General features: G+C 62.0%; 1 protein-coding gene across 6 annotated transcripts; it reads right to left on the bottom strand.

Annotated features, from left to right (window-relative positions):
* Positions 1-114: 114 nt before the first annotated feature.
* On the bottom strand, positions 115-22,748 carry SMTN (smoothelin). Of its 6 annotated transcripts, XM_042234853.2 has the most exons (21): positions 22,608-22,748; positions 20,760-20,890; positions 16,014-16,162; positions 15,563-15,656; positions 15,393-15,471; positions 15,203-15,300; positions 13,784-14,107; positions 13,622-13,694; positions 12,980-13,051; positions 12,411-12,896; positions 12,034-12,206; positions 8,835-8,987; positions 8,673-8,748; positions 7,434-7,598; positions 7,274-7,336; positions 6,995-7,061; positions 5,893-6,066; positions 5,617-5,734; positions 4,727-4,878; positions 3,559-3,722; positions 428-536 (listed from the first exon to the last, which is right to left on the bottom strand). In XM_042234853.2, the coding sequence occupies exons 2-20, from the start codon at positions 20,808-20,810 to the stop codon at positions 3,578-3,580; spliced, it is 2,712 nt and encodes a 903-aa protein (XP_042090787.1). In that variant the 5' UTR covers positions 20,811-20,890; positions 22,608-22,748; the 3' UTR covers positions 428-536; positions 3,559-3,577. The 6 variants fall into 6 exon arrangements, with proteins under 6 accessions (XP_027812601.2, XP_027812607.2, XP_027812605.2 ...); XM_027956800.2 differs by lacking the exons at positions 428-536; positions 3,559-3,722 and adding an exon at positions 115-421; XM_027956806.3 differs by lacking the exons at positions 428-536; positions 3,559-3,722; positions 22,608-22,748 and adding exons at positions 115-421; positions 10,056-10,148 and having other exon boundaries at positions 20,760-20,868.
* Positions 22,749-22,766: the final 18 nt, after the last annotated feature.

The following is a 22,766-nucleotide window of genomic DNA, read 5'->3' as shown; positions in this document are numbered from 1 at the left end:
CCGAATACCCTCCGGGAGACCCCGCATTCCCAGCTGCCTGAGTAGGGACGTGGGCACACCTTGCCCGGCCGCCCTCCAACCTCCATCCCCAAGGGAGGTAGAGAGAAATCCGGGTCGTTGAAAACCAATAATTTATCAAAACGCTGCGTGTTTGCGTGGGAAGGTGCCGCGACAGACAGGGCAGCGGTGGGCAGGCGCACAGGGAGGGGACGGTGCCTGGATGGTGGGCGCTGCTTGCCGCGGGCGGCCGTGCGGGCGGCGGCGGGGAAGCTAGACATTCTTGCCGCGCAGGCGCAGCTCGTGGCGCCGCAGGTGGTTGTAGAGCGATTGCACGTAGGTGAAAACGCACTTGGGGTCGGGCTTCTTGCCCATGATCATCATGTCGTCCACCTCCACCAGGGGTACGCAGTCCACCAGCATCCTGCCGGGAGGGGCACAGGAGTGGCTGTCAGCGCCGGCCCCACCTCCTGCGGCGACCCTTCTACTCGAAGGTCTTTCCAGTGCCGCAGCCTGCGGGTCTTCCAAAAACTCGACTCCTGATCGGTTGAATGGGGGAAAAGCCTTCTAGGAAGGCGGAAACCCCAGGCCCCACCCACCCATGCCTGGAGGCACCCTGGTGGGGAGCAAGGCCAGGCAAATGGAGGCGAAAGAGGAGATCCCTGCCCCATCCCTTGTGTCCAGGCCCGCGGACCTACTGCAGGGTCGAGGTCTCAACCCCTAATCCTGGGGAGGTCCTGACTTCAGACCCGGTCCACTTTATCTCTGGAGGGCCGCCTCCTTCTCACTCCCAAAGGTACACACTAGCTGGCAAAGGCTTTCAGTTGGACCGTGGTACCCAAGGGGCCTCAAATCCTTCTCTGCATCCAGGACCACTCCAGTGACCTTTTGAACCCTGGATTATCTGCCAGCTCCCTGGCCTGGGACCTGCTGTAGAGCAGCTTGGGAACCCCCATCTACCTCAAGGGACATCCCTGCTGTGTGAGATGGAGGCCAGGGAGGTGTATGTATATGTGGGAGGCAGTTCTTTAACAGGGGGGCGCAGATGAGTGTCCCAGTCAGTACACAGTGGACCATGAGCATCACACTCAGGGCCAGGACACCCTGCTGACCATCCTCCTGGGGATCTTCCCAACCCAGGGATTGAACCCAGGTCTCCCGAATTGCAGGCAGATTCTTTACCAGCTGAACCACCAGGGAAGCCCAAGAATACTGGAGTGGGTAGCCTATCCCTTCTCCAGTGGATCTTCCTGACCCAGGAATTGAACCAGGGTCTCCTGCACTGCAGGCGGATTCTTTACCAGCTGAGCTACCAGGGAAGCTCACAGAGCCGAGGAGACATTGCAGCTCCACTGCTTAGTAGGTGCAGGGCGGGCCTGACGCGATCCAGGCCCCCGGCCCTGGATGTTGGCACCTGCCTGGGACTCCCTTCCTTCCATATCGCAGGAGCTCTTGCCCCACTGAGGGAGGTGGGCTGCAGCCACTAAATAACTGACAGCCCCAGGGCTCAGAGACAGAGCGTGCTCCCGGGCTCCATCTCCCCTCCCTTCCTGGAGCCAGACCTCTCCTGCCTCCCATGTGCCACGCCTGGCATACAGTTAACACTGTCACTGTTGTTAAGTGAGTTTCCTTTGGCAGGGAGGGCATGAGGAAAGGAATTGTTCCTGTTCCCAAGACACCCAAGGGCCCAGGACTATCTGCCATCTTGCGCCTTCAAGGTCAGACCCTCAAGGTCAAATCGTGTAATGGCCAGGGCCCACTCTCCTTTCTCCAGGACTCCTTCAGGGAAGAAGCCAGGAAAGTGGGGGACCCGTTTCACTGTAGGCTCTACTCCCGGCCAGCTGTGGAAGCTAGAGCAAACCCTGCCCTGTGACTCAGTTTCCCCATCTTTACAACAACAGCATAGTCATTCTTTGCCTCATTTGAGTCCTTGGAAGCACCGAGAATGAGAGGTTCCTGACTCTGTTGCTGACGTGCTGTGTGCCCTGGGGGTCATCTCTGCCCCAGACTGGGCCTGTTCCAGCCGTACTGTGGTGAAGAGGCAGCCTCTCTCTGTAGCTTCTTCCAGCTCTGGCTATCTCCCCGGGTATCCTGGCCTTTCCCATCGTGGAGCTCCCTCCCACCTCTGGTGTCTTCCCTGGAGACCTTATAAAGCCATTGTTTACACCGGGGCTCACGGCACAGGGCTCTGGCTGCCCCAGTGACAGGCCAAACACCAGGCAACCCGAACAACAGCACGGCTGAGTCACACTTTCCAACTGGAACGGGGCCGCACTGGGCCCCTCTCCCTCCAGGCTGGCCTGCTGGGCAGCAGCTCCTAAGTCCATATATGACCTGGAGACAGGGCCATGCCCATCCTCCCCTCACCTGCACGGCTTCTCTGAATCTATGTGTGCCTGTGGGGGTGGCCCCTCACAATGGCTCCAGGCCCTGAGGGGCATCTGGGTGCATTGCAAGCTCTGTCCCTGATTCACTTTACTTCAGGCAATCCCTTTTCTCCTGCTGGGCCTTTTGTCTTGTCTTCTCTCTATGAAATGGATGGGAAGAGGGATGGGGCCAGGAAAAGAGCCACAAGGTGGGGAGTTTGGAGTTCCTGTTTCCAGTCCCAGCCCTGACCTACCACCCCCTGGCACACGCTGAGTCCACCACTGTCGTCTCTCATCTGAACTCCTGGTCTGTAATGGGCAGTAAGCTCAAGACATGAATTCTCTACTGTGGCCCTGATGTGAGGTGACCAGACAGGAAATGCCACAGTTGGTTTGGGGATCTAGGACCTCCACCAGAAACATCTTCCTGTTAAACTAGCCTTGCTCCTGAGCCTGTCACCTTGGAGCATGGCATAGCCAACCCCCCAGTGCACCAACTGGAGGCCTGGGACCCTCCTCCCTCCCCAGTGGATCTATCAGAACGCCTATCTCTCTAGTTAAGGTTCTCTAGCTGGCTAGTCCATCCCCTCTCTCCCTGTCCTTCATCCAGGCCTCACCCAAGGATTGTTCTAAAATGCTACCTACATCCCTTCTCTGTTTGGAAAACTTTTATGACTCTTGTCTTCAGAAGGAAGTTTGGACTCCTGAATATGATCCCTTCCTCCCCCTCACACCCAGACTAAACAAACATCCTCTCCTGCCTGGGTGTGCCATGCCCTCCACATCCCTCAGCCCCACCCCGGTGCACTTGGCTGATCCCTCTGCCCGGGGTTTCCTCTCCCTCCTTTAGCCTGAACTTGGTATTCAGATGCCAGCTTAGTGTGCACTTTTTTCCGTGAGCTGTCCTAGACCCGCTGGCTAGGTCGGGTGCCTCCCCCGACCAGGGATCCCATGGCCTCCTGGGCTTCCTCCAGCTCCGACCTGCCCATCTCGGTCGTCACTGCCCGTTGAGGAGAATGGTCTCATCAGCAAGGTACCGAGCAGCCAGAGATCAGGTTGTGTCTGGCTCCTTCCGGCTCTTCTCAGGGGGTCCCTCTGCTTCCCCGCCCCCGCCCCGATCTCCCCGGCTTCTCTCTGAGGCCCCATTGAGCAGATCCAGCGCAACAGGGCAGGCGAGCAAGGCGGCATTCCTCACCGTGGGCCCCGAGCGGGGGTTAGGACTTTTTGGTTTTTACCAGCCCCTTCTGGACCAGACAGCGGTAGAACTCCTGGATGTACGTGTACACGCACTTCCAGTCAGGCTCTCGAAGCCGGACCATGTCCTCTGTGTCCAGGAGCTGCGGGCAGTCCGCATGGGTCCTGGGGAGGGGAGGGGGCCGGGGAGGGGCGGGGCGGGGCGGGCCCGAGCCGGGCAGTGGGGTGGGGAGAAGAGGCAGAGAAGAGAGAGGGGAGGAGAACAGAGAGAGAGAGAGACACACACACACACACACACACACACAGAGACATGAGTTCAGTTACGTTCCAGGTGCCGCAGTCTGCCAGCCTCCCGCATGCCCCCGCCCCACCGTGGACGTGCCGCTCAACTACCCGTCACTAATGGTGTGCAATGCAGACAGGGGTGGGGGCCAGATCAGTCACAGGTGCAGAGAACTCTCGGGGTAAGCGGGAGGGAACGAGGGGTGGGGGGCAATGGCATCGGCGCCGGGGTTGGAGAGGAGGGCTGTGCCCCAGGGAGCGGGGGTGAGGAAGGCGTGAGAGGAGGTGGGGGGGGAGGAGGATGAAGAAGAAATCCGGGGCGAACCAGAAAGAGAGAGGGAGAGGAGGAGAGACAGGTGGAGGAGGGTGCTGAGGGTGAGGTGCGCAGACGGGGCAATGATTCCAAAGTGGAGGGCTTGCGGAAGTCCTATATAAGCCTCTGGCAACACCTATATAGGCTGGACGGGCACGGTGCCCGGGCCAGGAGCCTCCTTTTGGAATCTCCAGCCGGGATCCCGTGGGAGCAGGAAGCTCTGGTGATAGTGGGAGGAAAGCAGGACAGAGAAAGGGCAGAGAGAGAGGGAGAAGGGGGCAGACGGAGGATGGAGGGGATACGGACAGGGCCACCTGGTGGGCCTTGGCCCGGGCTGGTAGGTGGGCCTCCGGCTCCTTCATTCCGGCGGGCACCTGGCACGCTCAGCAGCAGGTGGGTGGGGTGGAAGAGGACGGGGGCTTTCTAGGGAAGGTGGGGGGGGGGGCGGTCTCAGCTGCTGAATGACAGTGGGGCTGGCCAGCTCCACGGAGCCTCGAAGCAGCTGGACCTGGCGCGGATCGCCCAGCCCCAGACGCCCGGCCGACACCAGCAAGGTGCCAACAACCACACTTACTCGGCGGATGAGAAGGCCACCTCGAAGTTCTGACGGCGGTTCTGTGGGCTGAGCTGCCCATAGTCGAAGGCCTCGGGGAAGAAGTTGTGCACCAGGGCACAGAAGGCCATCCCGTCACTCCAGCTCGAGGAGAAGTTCTGGATGTCCACATGCTGTGGGCAGTGGGAGGACCCTCTGTGTTTTGGCATTCCAGATCTAGGGCAGCCGAGCTCAGAGAGGCCCTGCAGCTTGCTCACGGTCACACGGTAGGCGGGCAGTGCCTCCTCCCACTCTTTGTTAACGCCTGTATCTGCTACTTAATGGGCCAGACTGACCAAGAGGCCCAGCACCACCCAGCTAAGGCCATGGTCACGCCCTCATCACTCTTTCCCTTACGTATAGACATTTACCCATGGACTGAGAGAGCAATGACCGGGAAGACTCCAAGAGTGGGGTCTGGTCCTGAACCCTGCCCGCCATCCAAGGGCCCTCTCTAGGCCCTGCCACTTAATCACTTATTCGGGAATCTAGGGCATGTTATGAGGCTTGTCTGGTGGCTCAGATGGTAAAGAATTTGCCTGCAATACAGGAGACGCGGGTTCAATCCCTGGGTCAGAAAGAGCCCCTGGAGAAGGGAATGGCAACCCACTCCAGTGTCCATGGCAAATCCCATGGACAGAGGAGCCTGGAGGGATATAGTCCTTGGGATCCCAAAGAGTCAGATGTGACTGAACAACACACACAAACACACACACACGCACACACATGCACACGCGGCCTGTTACGTGTCACAGAAGAGGAATTCCCATCGTCCCTGCCAGACACGGTGGCTGTGAAGGGTACAGCTGCAGCTGGGGGACATATGGGGGTGGGGAGGCCCTCACTGGGCCACCTGGCCTCCTAGGGCTCACCTCGTAGCCACGTGTCTTGGCTCGGCACCAGTCTAGCAACATCTGCTTGATGCTGTTGGCGTTGGGGACCCCGAAGCTGGTGGAGCGCTGCACAGCCATGCGGGGTCCGCCCGGGCTGCTGCAGGAGCCATGTAGAGAGCCGGGTTACAATGGGCACTTTCTCCGCCGGCCCACACAGTTGGCCGGATCTCCGCCACCTTTATTCTCACGCCCCGCCCTCCAGAGCCCAGACCCCGCCCCATGTAGTCACTAGGCCCCGCCCCACGCACTGCTCACCCTGCCGCGCCTTCCTTCTCCAACTTCTCAATCATAGCCTTGCGCGCCTGGGACGCTGAGGTTTTGGGCAGGCTCTGTGCCTTCATCAGCTCTTTCTTCTTCTCCGCCTGGCGTTTTTCCAGTGCTGCTAGGCTGCCAGACCGTGGGCTGGCCTCATCCTCCCGGTCGAAGATACTGAGGGGTAGTAAGTGACCGTTAGGGCCCAGGGAGCCGCTCCTGTGCCTCAACCCCGACTCGCCAAGGACTAGTCAGGCTCCAGACCTTACACTCTTGCCGTATCTCCACCACCCGCAATGCCGGCCAGCAACGGAGGGGCTCCCATCACACGCATTTTATAGAGTAGACTGAGGCTCAAAGGAATAGAAAGTAGGAGCCAAGCTCTTTTCAACAGACTTGGCCCCTGGGGAGTTCTCTTCCAAGGCTCATTATATCCCCAAGGTTACAGGTGTATTCCCATTCTGGGCACTATCAACTAACAATGACTACCGATGTGCTAACAATAATGGTGACAATAATAACAGCTCGTGTCTCTTGAGCCTTTTCTATGTGCCATTTTAAATTGCACAAGGGTCAGGGTGAGCTTACCACTTCCACTGAAGATGAGGAAATGGAGGCCTGTGGCCTCAGATGTCAGAGGGCATGGGGAGGGGGACCAGCGCAAGGACTTGAACACAAGTCTCTGACGCAGAGTCTCTGGACCCCTGCAGTACCCAGCCTGAATTCTTGACCCTACTTACCCCGACATCCTCTAACACAGGCGTACCCCTCCTCCACGGGGTTAAGATGTAGAGACGCTCTCTGTGACATGGGATGTGGTCTGCACACTCTGGAAAGTGGCAGTGCCCTCAGCTAGCTCAGTGTGGTGGGGAGGCCTCGCTAAGACCCCAACAAATCATTGGCCTCCCCCAACGATTTGGCATGGTTGAGAATTACGTGAAATGGCAAGGCAAGCAGGAGTGTTCTGACTCCCACTCTACCTTTCTCTGGCTGTGTGCCCAACATCTCCCAACACCTTGCTCTACCCATCTGTAGAATGGGCATGCAACGAGGTCCTCTGCGGCACTGACTCCTCCATGGTCTGGGAGCAGGTACCTGTGCTCACCTGCCCATCTTCTTGGATGATGAAGAGGAGAAGGTCTTAGTTTGCGTCATGGTGCTGCCACCACCATCTGCAAGAGAGGGAAAGGGGAGCACGGTGAGGTCCTGTGCTGGGAGACAGGGCGGGAGGGCTGGCGGAGGGATGGAGGGAGCCACAGGCAGAGAAGAGAAAGTGACGGCTGGACAGAGAGACACACAGACGAAAGTTTGGAGTGAGAGTTCGAGGAAGAGCCTGAGGAGGTGGGCTGGCAGGCAGGTGCGCAGAGGCGCCCGGTGGCCTTACTCTCTGAGCGCCTCACGAAACTTGACTCCACTGTGGTGGTGCGGGCCGTCCGTGTGCCGTCATCTGCATGGGCAGGGGTGAGAGGAAGGGTGTGAGCGGCAGGATGGAGGGGCCGTGAGGGGAACGTGGTCCCGTCCTGAGCCCGGGGTTGGCCCCTTACTGGACTGGACGAGCCGCTCGGTCTTGGTGACCGTGCTGACGGCTGAGCCGTCGGCCGTCTGTTGGCTGTGCCGTGTGCTGGTCTTGGTTGTCGTGTTGCCGCGGCCCTCCCCTGGACGGGCCCGGGCCTCTTGCAGCCGCCGTTCTCGTTCCTTGTCCCGCTGGTCTGGGTGGGGGATGGTCCCACGCATGCCCAGAAAGGTCACCATCGCCCACACAGCACGTATGCCCGGGCACACGGGGCACACAGATGGGGGGAGGGCAACTTGTTAGCAACGCTGAAGACACGTGGGAGTAGCTGGGGGGAGGGGGGAGCTATAACCTGGGAGGGAATGGGGGCGTGTGGTGCACTCGGAAATGAGGAACAGCTGAACTTGAGGGGGGAGAGTATGTGGGTCCAGGAAGGGAGTGTCTGCGAATGAGTGGCTGAGTCCGGGAGGGAGTATCTCCAGTGAGGGAGGGAGTAGCAGGGTCCAGGGAGGAGAAGCTGAGAGGGCAGCAGCTGCAGGGGCCTTCATAGGTCTTAGCGGGGAGAAGAGCAGCTAGAAGTCCACGGACAGAGTCCTTAGAGGTAGCTCAGAAGCCATTTGATCCAGGGACAGGGCAGTTGGGAGAGAAGCTGGCAAAGGGGGTAACTGCCGCAACATCCTCTGTAACACAGGCGTACCCCTGCCTAGAGAAGCAGCAGGTGGGTGGGCATAGAGGCTGGCCAGCCATCCGTGGGCCCTGCAGGAAGCAGCTAGATCCAGAGAGGGAGTAATTGAGAGAATCTAGAGAAGCAAACGGGACTAGAAGCTGGAAGAAAGAATAGCTGGGTCCGGGAGTGGGGAGTAGCTGTGCCCGGGGAAGGAGGCAGAGCCCAAGGTGGTCATCGGTGGACCCTGAGGAGAGAGAAGCAGCTGGAGGAGGAGTATCTGGATTCAGGGAAGGAGCAGTTGACAGAACTTGGAGAAGCAACCGGATCGAAGCAGGAGTTGCTGGGGGAGAGGGTAACCGGGGTCTAGGAGGGAGAAGAGAAGCTGGTTCTGAGTCTGGGAAGCAGGAGAGAAGCATCTAAAAAACGGAAGCACTGGATCCAGAGGAAGGAGGCCAGGCAAGAGCCGGGTCCCGAAAAGGCAAAGCTGAGTCTAGAGAATACACTGGGGCGGGCGTTACTGAGCTGGAGTGTCCATGAATAGACCTCAGTGAGGGGGGCGGGCAGCTGGACCTGGCGCCGCGGTGGGGGCATTGGGCTCTCTACCTCTCTTCCTTTGTCGGAGCTCGCGCAGTGCAGCCCGGATGAGCTTCCGCTCCTCATAGTCCGTAGTCTGATCCAGCTGCAGACAGAGCCCCCATCATTGCCCACCTGGTGCCTGCCCGCCCCAGCCCTCGCCCACCCCAAGTCCACCAGATGTGGCCATACCATCTTGTCCAGGACACTCTCATCCTCTATGGCCATCAGCTCCTCGGCGCTCAGCGGGCTCCGGCTCCCTGGTGCTTTGTCCACTCGGGTCTGCTCGGCGCCATTGGCCACCTTCACTGTGGCAGAGGGGGGCTCTGCAGGCTCTGGCTCCATCTGCAGAGAAAGGAAAGGGCATGGGTTATAAGCAGGGCTGTAGATGAAACCAACCGTGCCTCCAAAGGACAGGAGACCAGGCCCTGGGGCTACTGGCACAGCCTTTGAGATACCACTAGCCAGCTGGACCGCCTGCCCGAGCATGGCCACGCTGGTGTGAGGCTCAGGGAAGAGGCACTGAGAGCTTTGTTGCTGGGCTTCCCGTGTACCCAGAACTGTCTTGATGCAACTAAGGGTGGCCATAATGGTGATTTCCATTCAGTAGTGAGCACTGTGTGAACACTGGGTATTTTAACAGAAGGGAAAGCTGAGATTCAGGGCAGCTGTGGGACTTGTCCCCAGTCCTTCTAGAAGTGTGACGCGGCCTGGGGTCTGAGCGGAAGCCTAACCCCTGAACCCGAGTTCCTTCTGCCGCTTTGTTCCCAGCCCCCTCCCAGGCAGGCTGTGCCCTGTTCTGACCGTTCCCAAAGCCTGGGTCCTCCTGGGCCAGTGCCCAGGCAGCACGTGTCCCCCCTCCACACAGTGAGAGAGCTGGGCCAAGGCCCACAGGCTCCTGACCAGGTGTCTGACCAGGGCTGCCCAGAGCCAAGTCCTCTTTGGAGTTTGCCCCTGCGCCCCACTCCCAGCACGTCACCCCCTAAGGGGCCCCTCCAGCCTCAACCTAGCCTCCTACCCGTCCCAGGGCATATCCCCAGACCCCATGCAGACAAGCCCCCAGCCCAGCTATCACAGCCCCATCCCCTCCTGGCAGGGCCCCTTGGTCTGCTGTAAGGGTAAGGAGAGACGAGGTGGCAGCTGCTTCGGGGAGGCTCGGCCTGGCTGGGGCAGGGAGTGGGGGTGGGGCTGGGGGCTGGGCCCTGGCCAGGGGCTGCCAGGGCAGCCGCCACGCGTGCCTCAGGGCCAGGGGCATGGCACCATCTCACCTTAGCCTTGGAGCACTGGCGCCCCAGTCCCCTGTACAGACAGGGAAACTGAGGCTCAGAGCGGGTGGTGGCACCCCTAAGGTCCTCTGGCAGAGGCTGAGCCTGGCTCCAAACCACCCCCCACCAGCAGCCCACAGGGACTTACGAGACTGGCGCTGTGGGCAGGGCCGGCAGAGGAGCGGCGGCGGGTGCTGAAGGCAGGCGGGTGGGCCACAGGGGTCCCGGCATCCTCGGCCGCCTGGAACAGGGCCTCGGGGTCTGCGGCAGCCAGGAGCAGCTCACTGGGCTCCAGCTCGGGCTCAAGGTCGGGCACAAGCGGGACCCCCAGCCGCAGGCTCAGCACCTCCACCTGCCTGCCTAGCGCATCCAGCCGCCGGCTCAGCGCGGCCGTCTCCGCCCGCAGCTCCTCGGCTGCCCGGGCCACCGGCTCCACGGCCAAGGCTGCTGCTTCAGCGGCCTGGGTCACTGCCACCCGGCCCGCCTCAGCCACCGCCCGCAGCTCCTCCAAGGCCTGGCCCAGTCGCTCCTCGAGGGCTGCGGCCAGCTCCGAGCCCGGCCCTGGGACCCCCGGCATGGTGCTGGTGGGGGGCTGTGCGGGATGACGCCAGGGACCGTGCTGGGGACTGCTGCTCCTGGCTGGCCGACTCAGGCTTTGCAGCTGGTCCTGAGGGCGCAGGCAAGGGCAGCGAGCCTGCCCCGCCCCTACTGGCCTCCCGGCCCGCCGCCCGCCAGCTGGGGCTGTAGCCCAAATAGAAACCTATTCTGGGCTCCCTCTGGAAGGGGCTGTGGGGGGAGGGGAGGCCTGCCCAAGCAGGCGGACCGCCAGGCCTGGCCCTGGCCCTGCAGAGACCGCAGACCGGCGGCACAGCGAGGCTGCCCAGGTGCTGAAGGACTGCCTGTGCCCCGTGGGTGGGGAGACTGAGGGAGGGGGCAAGGAACGGGCCTGTCAGGGCCCCCATGTGCATGAGCGAAGAAGACCCAGCCCACCAGGCTCCAGATGCCTGCACCCTCTGCTCTGCCCTCATGCCACACCACGCTGTCTCAGAAAGCCTCGAGCAGGTGGGGGGCAGGACTTCGCGCAGCCTGCTGTGGCGAGTGCCTGGTCCCTGAGATAAATGACCTCCGCCCGCCTCTGTGTTCAGATCCAACCACGGCTTTGAGCAGGTGCATCCCAGGTGCACCATCTGCCTCCCTTTGCTTCTGGAGGGGGACGCTGAGGCCAATTGGTGGTCTCAGATCCCCAGGCCCCCGGTGGTGTCTTCCATCACCCCCAGGGCCTCAGCCACCCTGTCCTCACCTCCTTGGCAGAGAGCGGTTTAAGTGCCAACCTGGGAGGGGAAGGGTGCTTCCTTCCCCCGCCCTCTCCCTGTCACCCCTAAAGCTGGCTCTATTCTCTCTCACTTCGAAGTCCCACTCAGTCCTGGAGCACCACTGAGGCCATTACCTGGGCAGCCGGGTGGCTCGCTGGGGATTCCCTCCCCCGCAGAGCGTCCAGCCAGCTGATGCTGGGCTCCAGGATGAATAATGGAAGGCTCCAGCGGATTCAGTTCCCGCGGCACCTGCTGGGCTGCTGCCTCACCTGACTGGCACCTCCCTGCCTGTGCCCCCATCGGTGCTTTGGCCCAATCTCCCCTCCCCCGAGATGCTGACGCAGATGGCAATCGCTAATCTCCAGTCTCCCAACGGGCCGGGCTGATCTTGGATGAGCAGATGAGCAGCTCTGCACCTCAGCTCCAGCCCAGGGTCGGAGCAGGGCCCCTGCGGCTGCTACAGGGTGGGGGGTGGGGGTGGAGGGGCAAGCCCTCACCACCCTCCCTGACCTCAGTTTTCCCATCCGTTCACGAGGAATACACTGGCCAAGTCTGGAGTAGGGACCGGAGATCATCACGTGGGAAGCTTAAGGCCGGTACGCAGTGAGCTTCCGACACGTCTAGTGGCTGATTGGTGAGGGTCTGGCCTTAGCTCTGCCACCAACTGGTTGTGGGCTGGGGGCACCTCCTCTGTCTGGGTCTCAGTTTCCCGTGTGTGCAGTAGGAGAGGATCCCGGTGAGCCCTAACACCCTGAAGCCGTCCACGTGAGGCCGATGATGGGGAGGCTGGCGGGGTGAGGAGGAAGGGCTCACCTTTATGCTGCAGCCTCCTCGGCTACCCAGGGAGGCAGGGCTGAAGCTGGTGACGTGAGTGACACTGCCCAGCCGGGCTAGGTTCCCAGGGCTGCTGATATGGGTGATGGTGCTCTTGCCCCCACTGCTGGTGCTAAGGAGGGTGGGGGGCGCCCGCAGCCCCAGTGTCAGTTCTGGAGGGGGAGAAGGACGACCGTCAGGATCAGAGGCAGGACAGGGGTGGGGGCGATTGCCAGTCCAGGCTGATGGCTCCCCTCGTTCCCAGCACACCCTCTGGAGACACCCTGAACCCTGGCCACGGCACATGTCCTGTGTGCGGAGCTGGGCAGCCACAGGCAAGGAACCCCCAGCAGCAGGGAGGCAGAGGGGAGGCCTACCTGCCCTCTGGTTGCCCGTGGGCAGCAGCACCCGGCCTGTGGAGGCCTGGCCCCGGCCATCCTTGATCTCGATGGTGAATGTGGTCTTCATACTGGCCCCTGGCTCGGCGGTGCCCACGGCCACGGGCAGCGGGGCGCTGGGCTCCTCTGAGCGGGCCACGGGCCCCCCTGCTCTGTTTTCAAGGGACCTGACGGCCAAGCCCCGCCCCCTGGGGCCCTCCTCCCGGGGGCAGCTCTGAAGCTGGGCCAGGGGCCGGGCTGTTCCCCGCGAGGAGGGGCCACTGGAGGAGGAGGCGGCGGCCGGGGTGATGCTGGTGTGGGAGGGGCCTGGGAGCCTGGCAGGGGTCGAAGGGCCGAGGGCCACACGGGGTGGGCCTTCCTGGAGCCCAGCAGCCGTAGGAGAATCGGATGTGAACTTGCGCACGCGGTCCCGGACGGAGCCCGCCCGCTGGAACGGGGAAGGCCCACTGGCGATGGGGGTGGGCTCTAGACGAGACGGGGCAGGCTGTCAGTGGTTGGCTGGGACAGGCACTGCCCAGAGCCCAGGGTTGGGGAAAACAGGCAAGTACCTCGGTTCTGGGCTGGCTGGCGGGGGCTGAGCACAGACAGGGAGCGTTGGCAGGGGCGAGGGTCAGCCAGGTCTGGCAGCGTGGGGAGGCGGTAGCGGCCACGTGGGGCGGGGCAGAGAAAGGAGAGTGGACGGTGGGGACCACCTCTTGTAGTCTTCTCTTTCACACCCCTCTAGCCTACCAGCCCCTCCTGCAACTCCTCCACTCAGCTGCGGCCCTCTCTCTCTCTCACAGGCCCCTCCTCCCACTCGGGGACTGACCCCAGGATGACATGGACACTGCCAGGAGCTGGGGCTAGGCTTGGGCCAGAGGAAGGGTGCCCAGAGCCTCCCTGCTGATGGGGAAGGGGAACGCTCCCCTGGCCAGCACTGCCCACGGCTTCAGCTGGGAGATGGGTGCACTCCCTTATTGGGGAAAAGAATGTGCCTGAGGCCCGTTGCCTTTCAAGGCTGCAGGAGAGCCTCTGGCCATGGGTGGGGGGGAGTGGGCCGGGCGGGGGGCGGGGACACCTCGGGGGCAGTGGGAGGAGGCAGTGTCAGAGAGGGCCTGGACCCGAGGGTGCTGGAGCCGTCCAGGCACCACAACCCATTTTGCAGGCAGGGAAGGGGAGGCCCGCACTGTCTCTGCTGCCGGAACCCTCACCTGCTCTCTTTGTGTCGGAGCGACCTTTGGTGGGGCCTTGGGGGGCAGGGGGATCCGTGGGGCTGGGCGGGAGCTGCAGGGGAGACACAGTGTGGGCAGGGGCCTGACTCCCAGACCTGGGAGCTCACCTGCTTGGCAACCCCGCCCCTCATCCCAACTCACCTTGTCGACCACCTGCCTGTCTGTGCTGGGGGTGGCTGGAGGCTCCTGGGGCTCAGGGCTGGAGGCCCTGGGCGGACTGGGGGGAGGCTCGGGACTGCCCAGAGCCTCGGGGGCAGGGCACGGGGCCTCCTCGGCAGGCTCCAGCGGAGGCTCAGGAGAGGTAGTGGTGGGTGAACCGTCGGCTGAGGCAGGTGGGCTGGGTGTGTCCCCGGGAGGGGCCCGCAGCAGGAGTGTCACCGTGGTTACATCCCGGCTGGTGCTGCTGGGGGCTGGGGTTGGCTCTGGGACCTCCACCTGCTGCTTCTGTTCCTCTGGCTTCGGCACCTGCGGGAGGCCCACAGGATGAGGCCAAGGCTCCCTAGGCTGGCAGCGCCCCGGGCAGGGCATGCAAAGCAGAAGGGCTGGGCACAGCTTCCCGCAGGTGCGCCTGCTCAAGCGTGGTCGCTGGCGCACCTCGGGCGGTCTCGGAGCCCCACTTCCCAACCTCTTGGCACTGCCTGGTCATAGGAAGTTCAGAGAGGACCAGGTCTTGATGCCAGGGGCTGGGGACAGCAGGAGAGCTACCGGGGACTCCCAGACTTAACAGGTTCCTGGAGTGGAGACCCCTGACCCTGGCCTCAGCCTGGTTAACCCGTGGGGTAGGGAGCTTCCCAGGTGGAACAGTGGTGAAGAATCTGCCTGCAACGAAGGAGACGCTGCTTTGATTCCTGGGTTGGGAAGATCCCCTGGAGGAGAGAATGGCTACCCACTCCGGTATTCTTGCCTGGAGAATCCCATGGACAGAGGAGACTGGCGGGCCACAGTCCACAGGTTCGCAAAGAGTCGGACACGACTGAGCGACTAACGCTAGGGGGCAGCCCTGCCAAGTTGAGGGGCATGGCTCTGCTGACCACTTAGGGAACCTGCAGGGCCCGACCTCTCACCCACACGCCCTGGAGAACAGACCCTGCGAACAGCTGGGGCCTGAAGGCGGGACCCGATGAGCCAAGGTAAGGATGTGGGCTGTCTGGAGCAGGAGGGACAGCCACGGACGGTCTAAGCTGGGCCGGAGCCAGGGTCTGATTTGCATTTCAGGGAGATCCCCGGTCTGCTGAGTGGAGGCTGGATGGCTAGTGTTGGGGTGGGAGGTAGGCCTGGGAGCAGGGAGGCCCGCAGGGTGGCAATGGGAGACAGACAAGAGCCTGGGAGCAGTGCAGATAAGCTGGCTTTGCTCAGCAGGCCTGGGTAGAGACGAACTCTGGCATGGGGACATGTCCCCAGAGCTTGCCTGGGAGAGTGGGGAAGAAGCCGGAGATTAGAGCCCCAGTATTCCCCAAACACAAGCTGGGCACCACCACCCCCCTCTCAATCAGTGAGAGACACACAGGCGCTCTGTGGTGTTGGCATTGGTGGGCCCAGGACCTCACCCACGCCCCTTACCTCACACAGTTCCAGCCGGCGTGCTGCCTGCCCCTTGCTGTCCTCTCTTGAGCCACTGTTGGGACGCCCACTGTAAAGCCTTCCAGCCAAGGTGGCGGCTGGAAGGGAAGGGAGAAGTGTCAGGTGAGAGGCCAGGGGGGTTGGTGGAGGGGTCACTGAGGGCAGCGCGCAGCGGGGCCGGGGTGCATACCCTCGATCTCCTGGGCCCGCACGCGGCGGATGGCAGCTCGGATCAGCTTTCGCTCCTCGTACTCCGCGGCGCCCCGAAGCTGTGGGTGAGGGGTGGGCCTCGGGCGTTGGGCTGTGAGTCCAGGTCTTCACAGGCCCAGCCCCCTCCCTTGCCCCTGGCCCAGGCCTCACCAGTGCAGTCAGCTCCTCCACATCGTTCATTGACTCCAGCCGTCCTGCCAGCCGTGCCAGAGCAGCCCGCTGCTCAGCCTCCCGCTGCTGGAAGCTGCGGGGACACCATGACCGGTCACCTCCGTGGCCACGGCCGAGTCCTGGAGGATGTGGACTGAGGGTGGAGGCCAGGATGGGGTACCCGGAACCTCGGCAGAGGGGCAGGTAGCTGTGCACACCCTCTGGCAACACGCTGGCACATGCACGCCCAGGGACCTGTGTGTTAATACCACATGGGCGTGGCCAGGCACGTGGTCCACGCCCGCAACCATCCCTGCGGACTACTCCAAATGCGTGCCCACGTGGCCGTGTGCACACCCAGATGGACAGCAGACACCTGGCTCAGGCCTGCTGAGCCCTGGCACATTCGGTCCCACCTGCGTGTGTCCCACCCCCTGCCACTGACACTCACTGCAGCCAGTTCTCCTTGTTGTCCTGCCGCTCAGCACGGAAGCGCTTGGATGCCAGGGCCTCCTCCTCGCGTTCCAGCTCCTGCCGCTGCAGCTCCCGGATGGCTGAGCGGATGCGCCGCCGCTCTGCCAGATCCGCCGTGACCTCCAACTGCGGACAGGCGGAGGCGGCGGTTGGAGGGTGGGCAAGTCATTTTGGCTGCCAGGGGCGGAGGGCGGGCAACCAGCCGCCCACGGCTCGGCCTGGGGCACAATGAGTGGTCTGTCTTGAGTCCCTCTGCCCCAAGCCCATCACATGCCTGCCCGCCCACCCAAACCTGATCTCAGGGGGAGACCCAGATCACAGCCAGGGCTTCTGGATGGCCCACCATGCACAGTGATCCACAGACTGGGCAGCTAGCATCCCACCCACCTGCGCCAGATACCAAGTCAGGCACGCCTTCCTGTGACTCGACTCCTGCCTCTCAGAGCCCTTCACTGAACCCCGGGAGCCACAGAGTCATTTGTGGAGGAGGAGAGAGGCCATCCTAAGGGCCCCTAACAGCGTCCCTGGGCAGGGAAGGGTGATTTGGGCTGCTGGGGTCCAGCTGTGAGCAAGGGAGATTGCCACGGTCCGGGAGCACCACAGCCTTGCTGATGGGTGGCAGCCTCGTCCATAGTGGACAGATGGGGAAACTGAGGCAGAGGCAGGCCCTCAGGAGTCAGAGCTCCCTACCTGGTCACAGGCTTTTTTCTCCCTATGCTGGTCCAGCTCCAGCCACCATTAAAGAGGCAAAGGGGCTGGTGCCTGTAATGAGAGGGCCAGCCCCCCAGACAGATAAGGCAGCTGCACTAGGGTCTACCCAGGGCCCTAGAGAGGGCATCCATGGGGACAGGTGCTCCCACTAGCTTCTCTGCCCGCCCCTCCCTGGCAAATTGAAGGTGACTGGTCTAACCAGGTCCGGGAAAGGGTACCTTCTCTGGGCGGGAGCCAGCCCTACTGCCCCCACCCTCATCCCCTACACGGAGCCTCTGTGGGAGAGGGGAGAGTGGACTGGCTTAGGGCCCCCGGGATGATGTTGGCAGAGATAAGCCTCCAGGGTGGGGTCTGTGCCAGGGGGGGGCAAGTATACACACAGTGATTTCCTCTGTCCATACTGGCTCCCCCCACCCCTGTCCCCAAGAGACAGGCAGGCCTGGGAACACCCTACTGCCATTCTTTTTCCGCCTCCTCCGCCATCATTCCTTCCTTTTCCCTGGGGGGGTCAGGTGGGAGCGGGGTAGGTTTCAGCGGGGAGTGTGGCTGGCCTAGCTTAGCCATGAGCTCACTTGTGCCAGTCTGAAGGAAGCAGAGACAAGTGATAGAGCCCCCCAGGGAACCTTCAGTCTTCACATTTCCTAGGAGCCATGGGAGGGTCCCTGGAGGCTCAAGACAGGATCCCCCCTAGCTGGCTCCAGCCCCAGTCGATCTCGGCTGGGTGGTCAGAATCATATCCCCAACTTTTCTGGTCTTGGCTTTCTCACTTGTCAAATGGAACAATGGCCCCACTTTAGGGCAGTGGGTGAGGATAGGGGAGGTGACTTGGGGTCCCCCACCTTGCAGAGCTGTGTATGGTTGATTCCAGAGTCAGACAAGAGGGAGGAGAGAAAAGTGAGGGAAGTGAGGACAGGATCCTCAGAGGCATCTATACTGTTTACTGAGAATCTGTGTGCCAGATCCTGTGCTGAGTCCGATACCTGTCCCAACTTCACAGAAGCCCTAGGCACGCTATTACTCCCATTTGACAGATGACACTGAGGCTCAGGGAGAAGCGATCTGAGCCAGGGTTTGAACCCAGGTTACCGTGACTCTGGGGCCTCCCCTGGGCTGAGGATAGTTCTGTGACTGCTGTCTGTCTGCTATGGTGAATATCTTGAGGACCTCTGTACTATACTGGGGACCACCTGCAGCCTGGACTAGAGATGCCCTGGGGTTTAAGGGAGCCTATTATGTGGGCGAGGGTGGAGAATGAGGCTCAGCTCTCTACCCCAAGTCCTGACCTTGACTCAGGCCCCAAGCCCTCTGTGATAAGCTAGGAGATTGTGGCCCTGGGGGACCAGCTGATGCAGCCCCTCCTGTGCAGAGGGCAAAGAGGCTCAGAGATGCAATGAGCCCTGGCCCTGTCTCCTGGGTTCCCCTTCGCAACGCCCTGGAATCCTGAGATGGGGTTCTCATCCTTGAAGAAAGGCTGATGTGGGACCTTCTGCCCACCCCTGGAGCCTCAGTGTCCCCATCTGGAAAATGGGAGCCTCTGTCTGATTCCCCGCCGTGGGTGGGGCAGGGCTGGGGAATGGACAGCCCCACCCCACCGGTCACCCTCGCGCATGACCCTTCCCTTTGGGCTTGGAGACAAAGGTCCACCCACTGTGTCCCTGCTGTGTGCCCCGCATTCCCCGCCCTCTCCGGCCCCACTGCCCTGAGTGGAGGGGGCTGTTGTTGGGAGGGAAGTACAAAGCGCCATTGTCCGCCGGGGGGGAAAAGGGAAGGAGATGGGGCGGTTTCCGAAACTGCCCGGTGAAATTCTCCTGGGAGGAAAGAGGGTGCTTCCTCCTCCCAGGGGGCTGGGCCTCCGGGTACTTTGTACTCTGGCTGCCGGGGGCGACTGAGCCCCGGAGTCTTCCTGTCCCCACCAGCACCACGGGGGAGACTTTGCAGGCATTCGCTCAGTGCCGGCTCCTCCAGGTACGGAAGGGGAACCGGCCGGCAGCGAAGCCAGGCCTCGCCAGAGGGCGCTGAAGGCACGCGGGCCGCTCCACCACGGCCGCCCGCACCGCCCACGCCTCTCCCAAGCAGCCGGGCCCAAGGCGCCCGGCCCGGAGCCAGCCAGACCGGAAGCCCCCCGCCACCGCCTGCTTTAACATCCCCGGCTACGGAGAGGAAACCCAGGTTCGCGGACCTAAGCAGCTTCCGCAGGTCACCCAGCTAGTGTCAGTGCCCGATCTCCAGCCCGGGACCGAGGCGGAGGGCGTCCCGGTGTGTGGCGGAGGCGCACGTGGTGTTCGTGGCCCCAGGTGCCCCCTTCCCGCACAGCCTCTCTCCGAGTTCGCAGGCGTATGCACGCGAGCGCCGACGTCCGGAGGGCATCTCGGGTTCCCCAAATCGGCCGGACGCTCGGGCGTGGGACAACTTTTCCCTTATAAGGCCCGGCCCCGCGGGGAGGAGCCCGGCTCCGGACGCCCCCCGTTCCTGCCACGAGGCCGGCGCGCGCGGGGCGGGACCCTCGGCGGCGCTGGGGCGCAGTAATGGCGGGCGCCTGGCCGCGGAGAGCCCGGTGCCGGAATGGGAAGGATTTGGGGAAAGGGAAGGCGGGGTTCGGGGTCCGAGACTAGGGGCGAGGTCTTGCTAGTCCTCTCCCAGGGAGGGGGTCGGGGATGGGCGGCCTACAGCCAACGCTCCAGCTTCTCCGAAACCCTTTTTCCAGTGCCCAAGCCTGCATGAAGCGGGGGTGGCGGCTGAGATGGGGATGCGCGGAGACCTGGCTTTCTCTCCACTACCCACGTTAGGATTCTGACTTCCTGCCGGGAAGTCGAGCGGACAGGGTGGGAGCCTTTGGAAACCCACCTCCTTCGGGTTGCACACAGCCGCCTGCGGCCGTGGCAGACACCCAGAGTCTGAGGTGCTGTCCAAGGCCGAGTGCCTTGGGTAGACGATGGCAGTGACTGGGCACTGCCCAGTGATTGGGGCTGAACTGTCTGGCTCCAGCCCCTGCCTCCAAAGGAATGGAATGGGGGTGGGGTGGGTCATTTGCCTTCTCCCAGGGAAAGTAAATCTTTAATTTACCCGCTGGACATGGGTCAGGGGCTGAGGGGGTGGGGCTCTGGCCCCTTCTCCTGTTCCACTGCTCTCTGCCCTTGCTGGTGGGCACATACTTGCCCTGCTCGATTGCCCCACTGCCTCTCTGTGCATGGTACGGATGTTGGGGGAGGGGCTTCAAGAAGAAGCTAGGGAAAGGGGATACAGGGGGCCCATCTTTTTCCACACCAAGATCTGGGCCCATGCCTCATTCCATCCTCATGCCAGCTGAAGGACCTAGATATTACGTTCACACACATTGCCCCCACCTCCCATTTTACAGATAGATTAGAAGTCACAGAGCTCCTAAGGGTCCCCAAGGCCTGCCTTGATGAGCTCTTCTGGCCTTGACTTATCCAGGTCTCTTGTTCTCCCATGATCCTCATTGGGGGTTTCTTTGGATCCTGGCTAATCCTTTTCCTAGCTGGGTGTCCCTGGACAGGTGACTTCACCTCTCCAAGCCACAGTATTCTCCTCCTGGCTCTTGGAGCTGCTGTGACCATTCTGTGAGACGGTGTGCTTAGCCGCCCAGCCTGCTCCCTGCTATGCCCTGGCGTATTATTAATCATTGCTGCTACTGTTATCATTGGGCTGGCCTCCAGGGGTGGATACTGCCCAGGCTGTTGCTTGGGAGAGGCAAATCCAGCCTCCCCACACCTGTGGCTGCACATGGGCAAGTCCTCACCAGTTACTGTTTAAACAGGTGGTGGCACTGGGGGGCTGGGAGGAACAACCTCAGCACCTGGCATGGATGGGCACATGCCACCAGAACCTCTGCATTGACCACGCAGAACAGGCCTAGCCCTGTTTCCCTGAGCCCTCCCTCTGGCCCCTCCCCCATCACCTCCTCTCAGTCAGCTGAGAGATATCCTGGACAGACCCTGCCTCTCCGGCCTGGCTTGTCTGTTCTCATAGTAGAGATGATGGGACCACTTACCAACTTCCGTAGGGCTCCCTCATCCAGCCCAGCTAAGGTTTCGTCCGCCATCTGGCTGGCCCTGAGCTCCGTCCGTCCCTTCCTGGTGAGTTCCCCAGTGCCTGTGGCACCTGACGCCAGCTCAGGAAATTCTGCAGGGGATAGACGTGAGTCAGGCCTTCAGAGGCCTCCAGAAACCACAGGCACTTGGGCTCTTGTGCCTCAGTTTCCCTCTCTAACCCATGATCATGCATTGCTGTCCCATCCTTCTTATCTGTGATGTCACTCCTAGCTGGGAGGTGCCTTCTTCCCTCAGGTAGTGTGTGCTGGAAAACCCAACAAACCAAGAGGAGAAGCTCCTAGTCCAGTCACCTGGACTGCTAGCTTGCTGTGTGGCCTCAGCTGGGCCCTTGCCATATCTAAGCATCAAACAGGGACGGCAGGGACCTGGATTGTGAAGCCAGAGCCCAACAAGGCCCACCCAAGCTGTGCTCACCACCAGGGGGTGCCCGCCACACTCCATGGCTTCCTGCCCCACCCACCCATCCCCAGGGCCTGCCCAGCCCCCAGTCATCCCAAAAGCTCAGCCTCTGGCTATGGACTAAGCCCAAGCCCAAGCCCAATCCTTGCTGCTCTCGCCACTCGCACTTCCACAGGTAACCTAAGCCATTGGAGGTAACATCCTGTCTTCCAATTCTTGAGGACAGCCCTCTGCACACACCCCTCTCCACCCCTCCCCTTCCCGCCCTCCCGCGATGCCAACTGCCCTGACTTCATGAAGCCAGGTGTCCGACACCCAGCTCCTCCTGCCAATTCCCACACTTAGAATTCAGTTCCCTATCTGGAAGAGCCTTCAGAAACTGATCCGCCCAGCTCCTGGACTTTGAAAAACAGGATTGGAAAGGGCCAGAGGATTGTCGTGGGGGAAGGAGGATCCCAAAGACCCAGAGGGCAGGGAAAGGATTTAATCTTGGCCACCTCTGGCTTCTGAAGTCCCCTTCCAAAGTGCCCTCAGGCGCTCAGGACACTCCCTCTTGCCCTATTACTGTCTCTCAAAATGGCCCCCTAAATCCTGGCCCAGCTTCCCAGTGTAACTCTTTTCTTCCTCTTGCAGCCCTAACCTTTCTGGAATTTCCAGGGCCCATGGCCTGACACTCCAGAGGTGCTCAGTTACTGTACGGAGACTGAAATGGCCTCAGGATTGCCCCTGCTCCCGCTGATTCATCCCGCAGTCATCCCTTCCCCCTCCCCAGAACAGTCACTTTTCGAGTCACCTCATCCGGTGAATGGGTCTGGGGGTGTCCTAGTCCACACACTTGGGGTTCGCGGGACTCTGCCTGTTCAAGTCGCTGCTTGCTTCCCCATCCCTGTAGTCTCAGACAGGTGGCAACCGCCCAAACTCCCTCTGCTGCGGTCCTTCATGAGCAGTCATCAGACTTAGGTTCTGTGGACACTCTGAGTTCCCCCATGTCTTCTGAGGGGCAGGGGTCCCTAATGCTGAATCTGGAACTCCCAGGGAAGTCTCTTTCTCCTTAGGAATTCCCGCCGCTGCTCCAGGCCAGTCCCGTGGCTCTCTGTCACACAGTGTGGGGTCCCAAAAGTTTGTGATGGGCCTCAGAGGAACGGAGGAGCTTCCTCGGGGTTTCTGCCCCCATAGACTTACACCCCTGGAGGTCGTGGAGCCTCCTGGAGATCCGTGAGCGTCTTTACCCCGGGTTTCAGAACTTTTACCGCATGGCTTAGCGCCCCCGTGGATGGGTGGGAGCTCCCAGATCTGAGGGTCCCAGAACCCTGGGAGTCCACATATCCGGGTGCCACCCTCGGACCCGTCGGGGGTCCTGCTGCCGCCCGGAGGCCCCGCACACCCACCTCTCCGTCTGGTCCGCCCGTCCCGCGCGGGCTCAGGCTAGGTCGTTCGGGATCCAACAGATGGATGACTAGGAGCGGCCAGGCGGAAGGCGCCGCGACCGGGATCCCAGGCCGCTCAGCAACCGTCCCCGGGATTCTGCTAGCACCGCCTGTCCAGCC

Source organism: Ovis aries, chromosome 17, assembly GCF_016772045.2.
Source record: "Ovis aries strain OAR_USU_Benz2616 breed Rambouillet chromosome 17, ARS-UI_Ramb_v3.0, whole genome shotgun sequence".
Lineage (NCBI taxonomy): Eukaryota > Metazoa > Chordata > Mammalia > Artiodactyla > Bovidae > Ovis > Ovis aries.
The sequence above is the reverse complement of the archived record's forward strand: the minus strand, read 5'-3'. Positions and strand labels throughout refer to the sequence as shown.

Coding starts and splice junctions, on each gene's coding strand:
- SMTN (XM_027956806.3), bottom strand. CDS start 20,810: ATGGCGGACGAAACCTTAGCTGGGCTGGATGAGGGAGCCCTACGGAAG. Junction 16,163..20,759: donor AGGGAGCCCTACGGAAGTTG/GTAAGTGGTCCC, acceptor GCCTGTCCGCAG/TTGGAGGTCACGGCGGATCT. Junction 12,207..12,410: donor CACGGGCAACCAGAGGGCAG/GTAGGCCTCCCC, acceptor CTCCCCCTCCAG/AACTGACACTGGGGCTGCGG.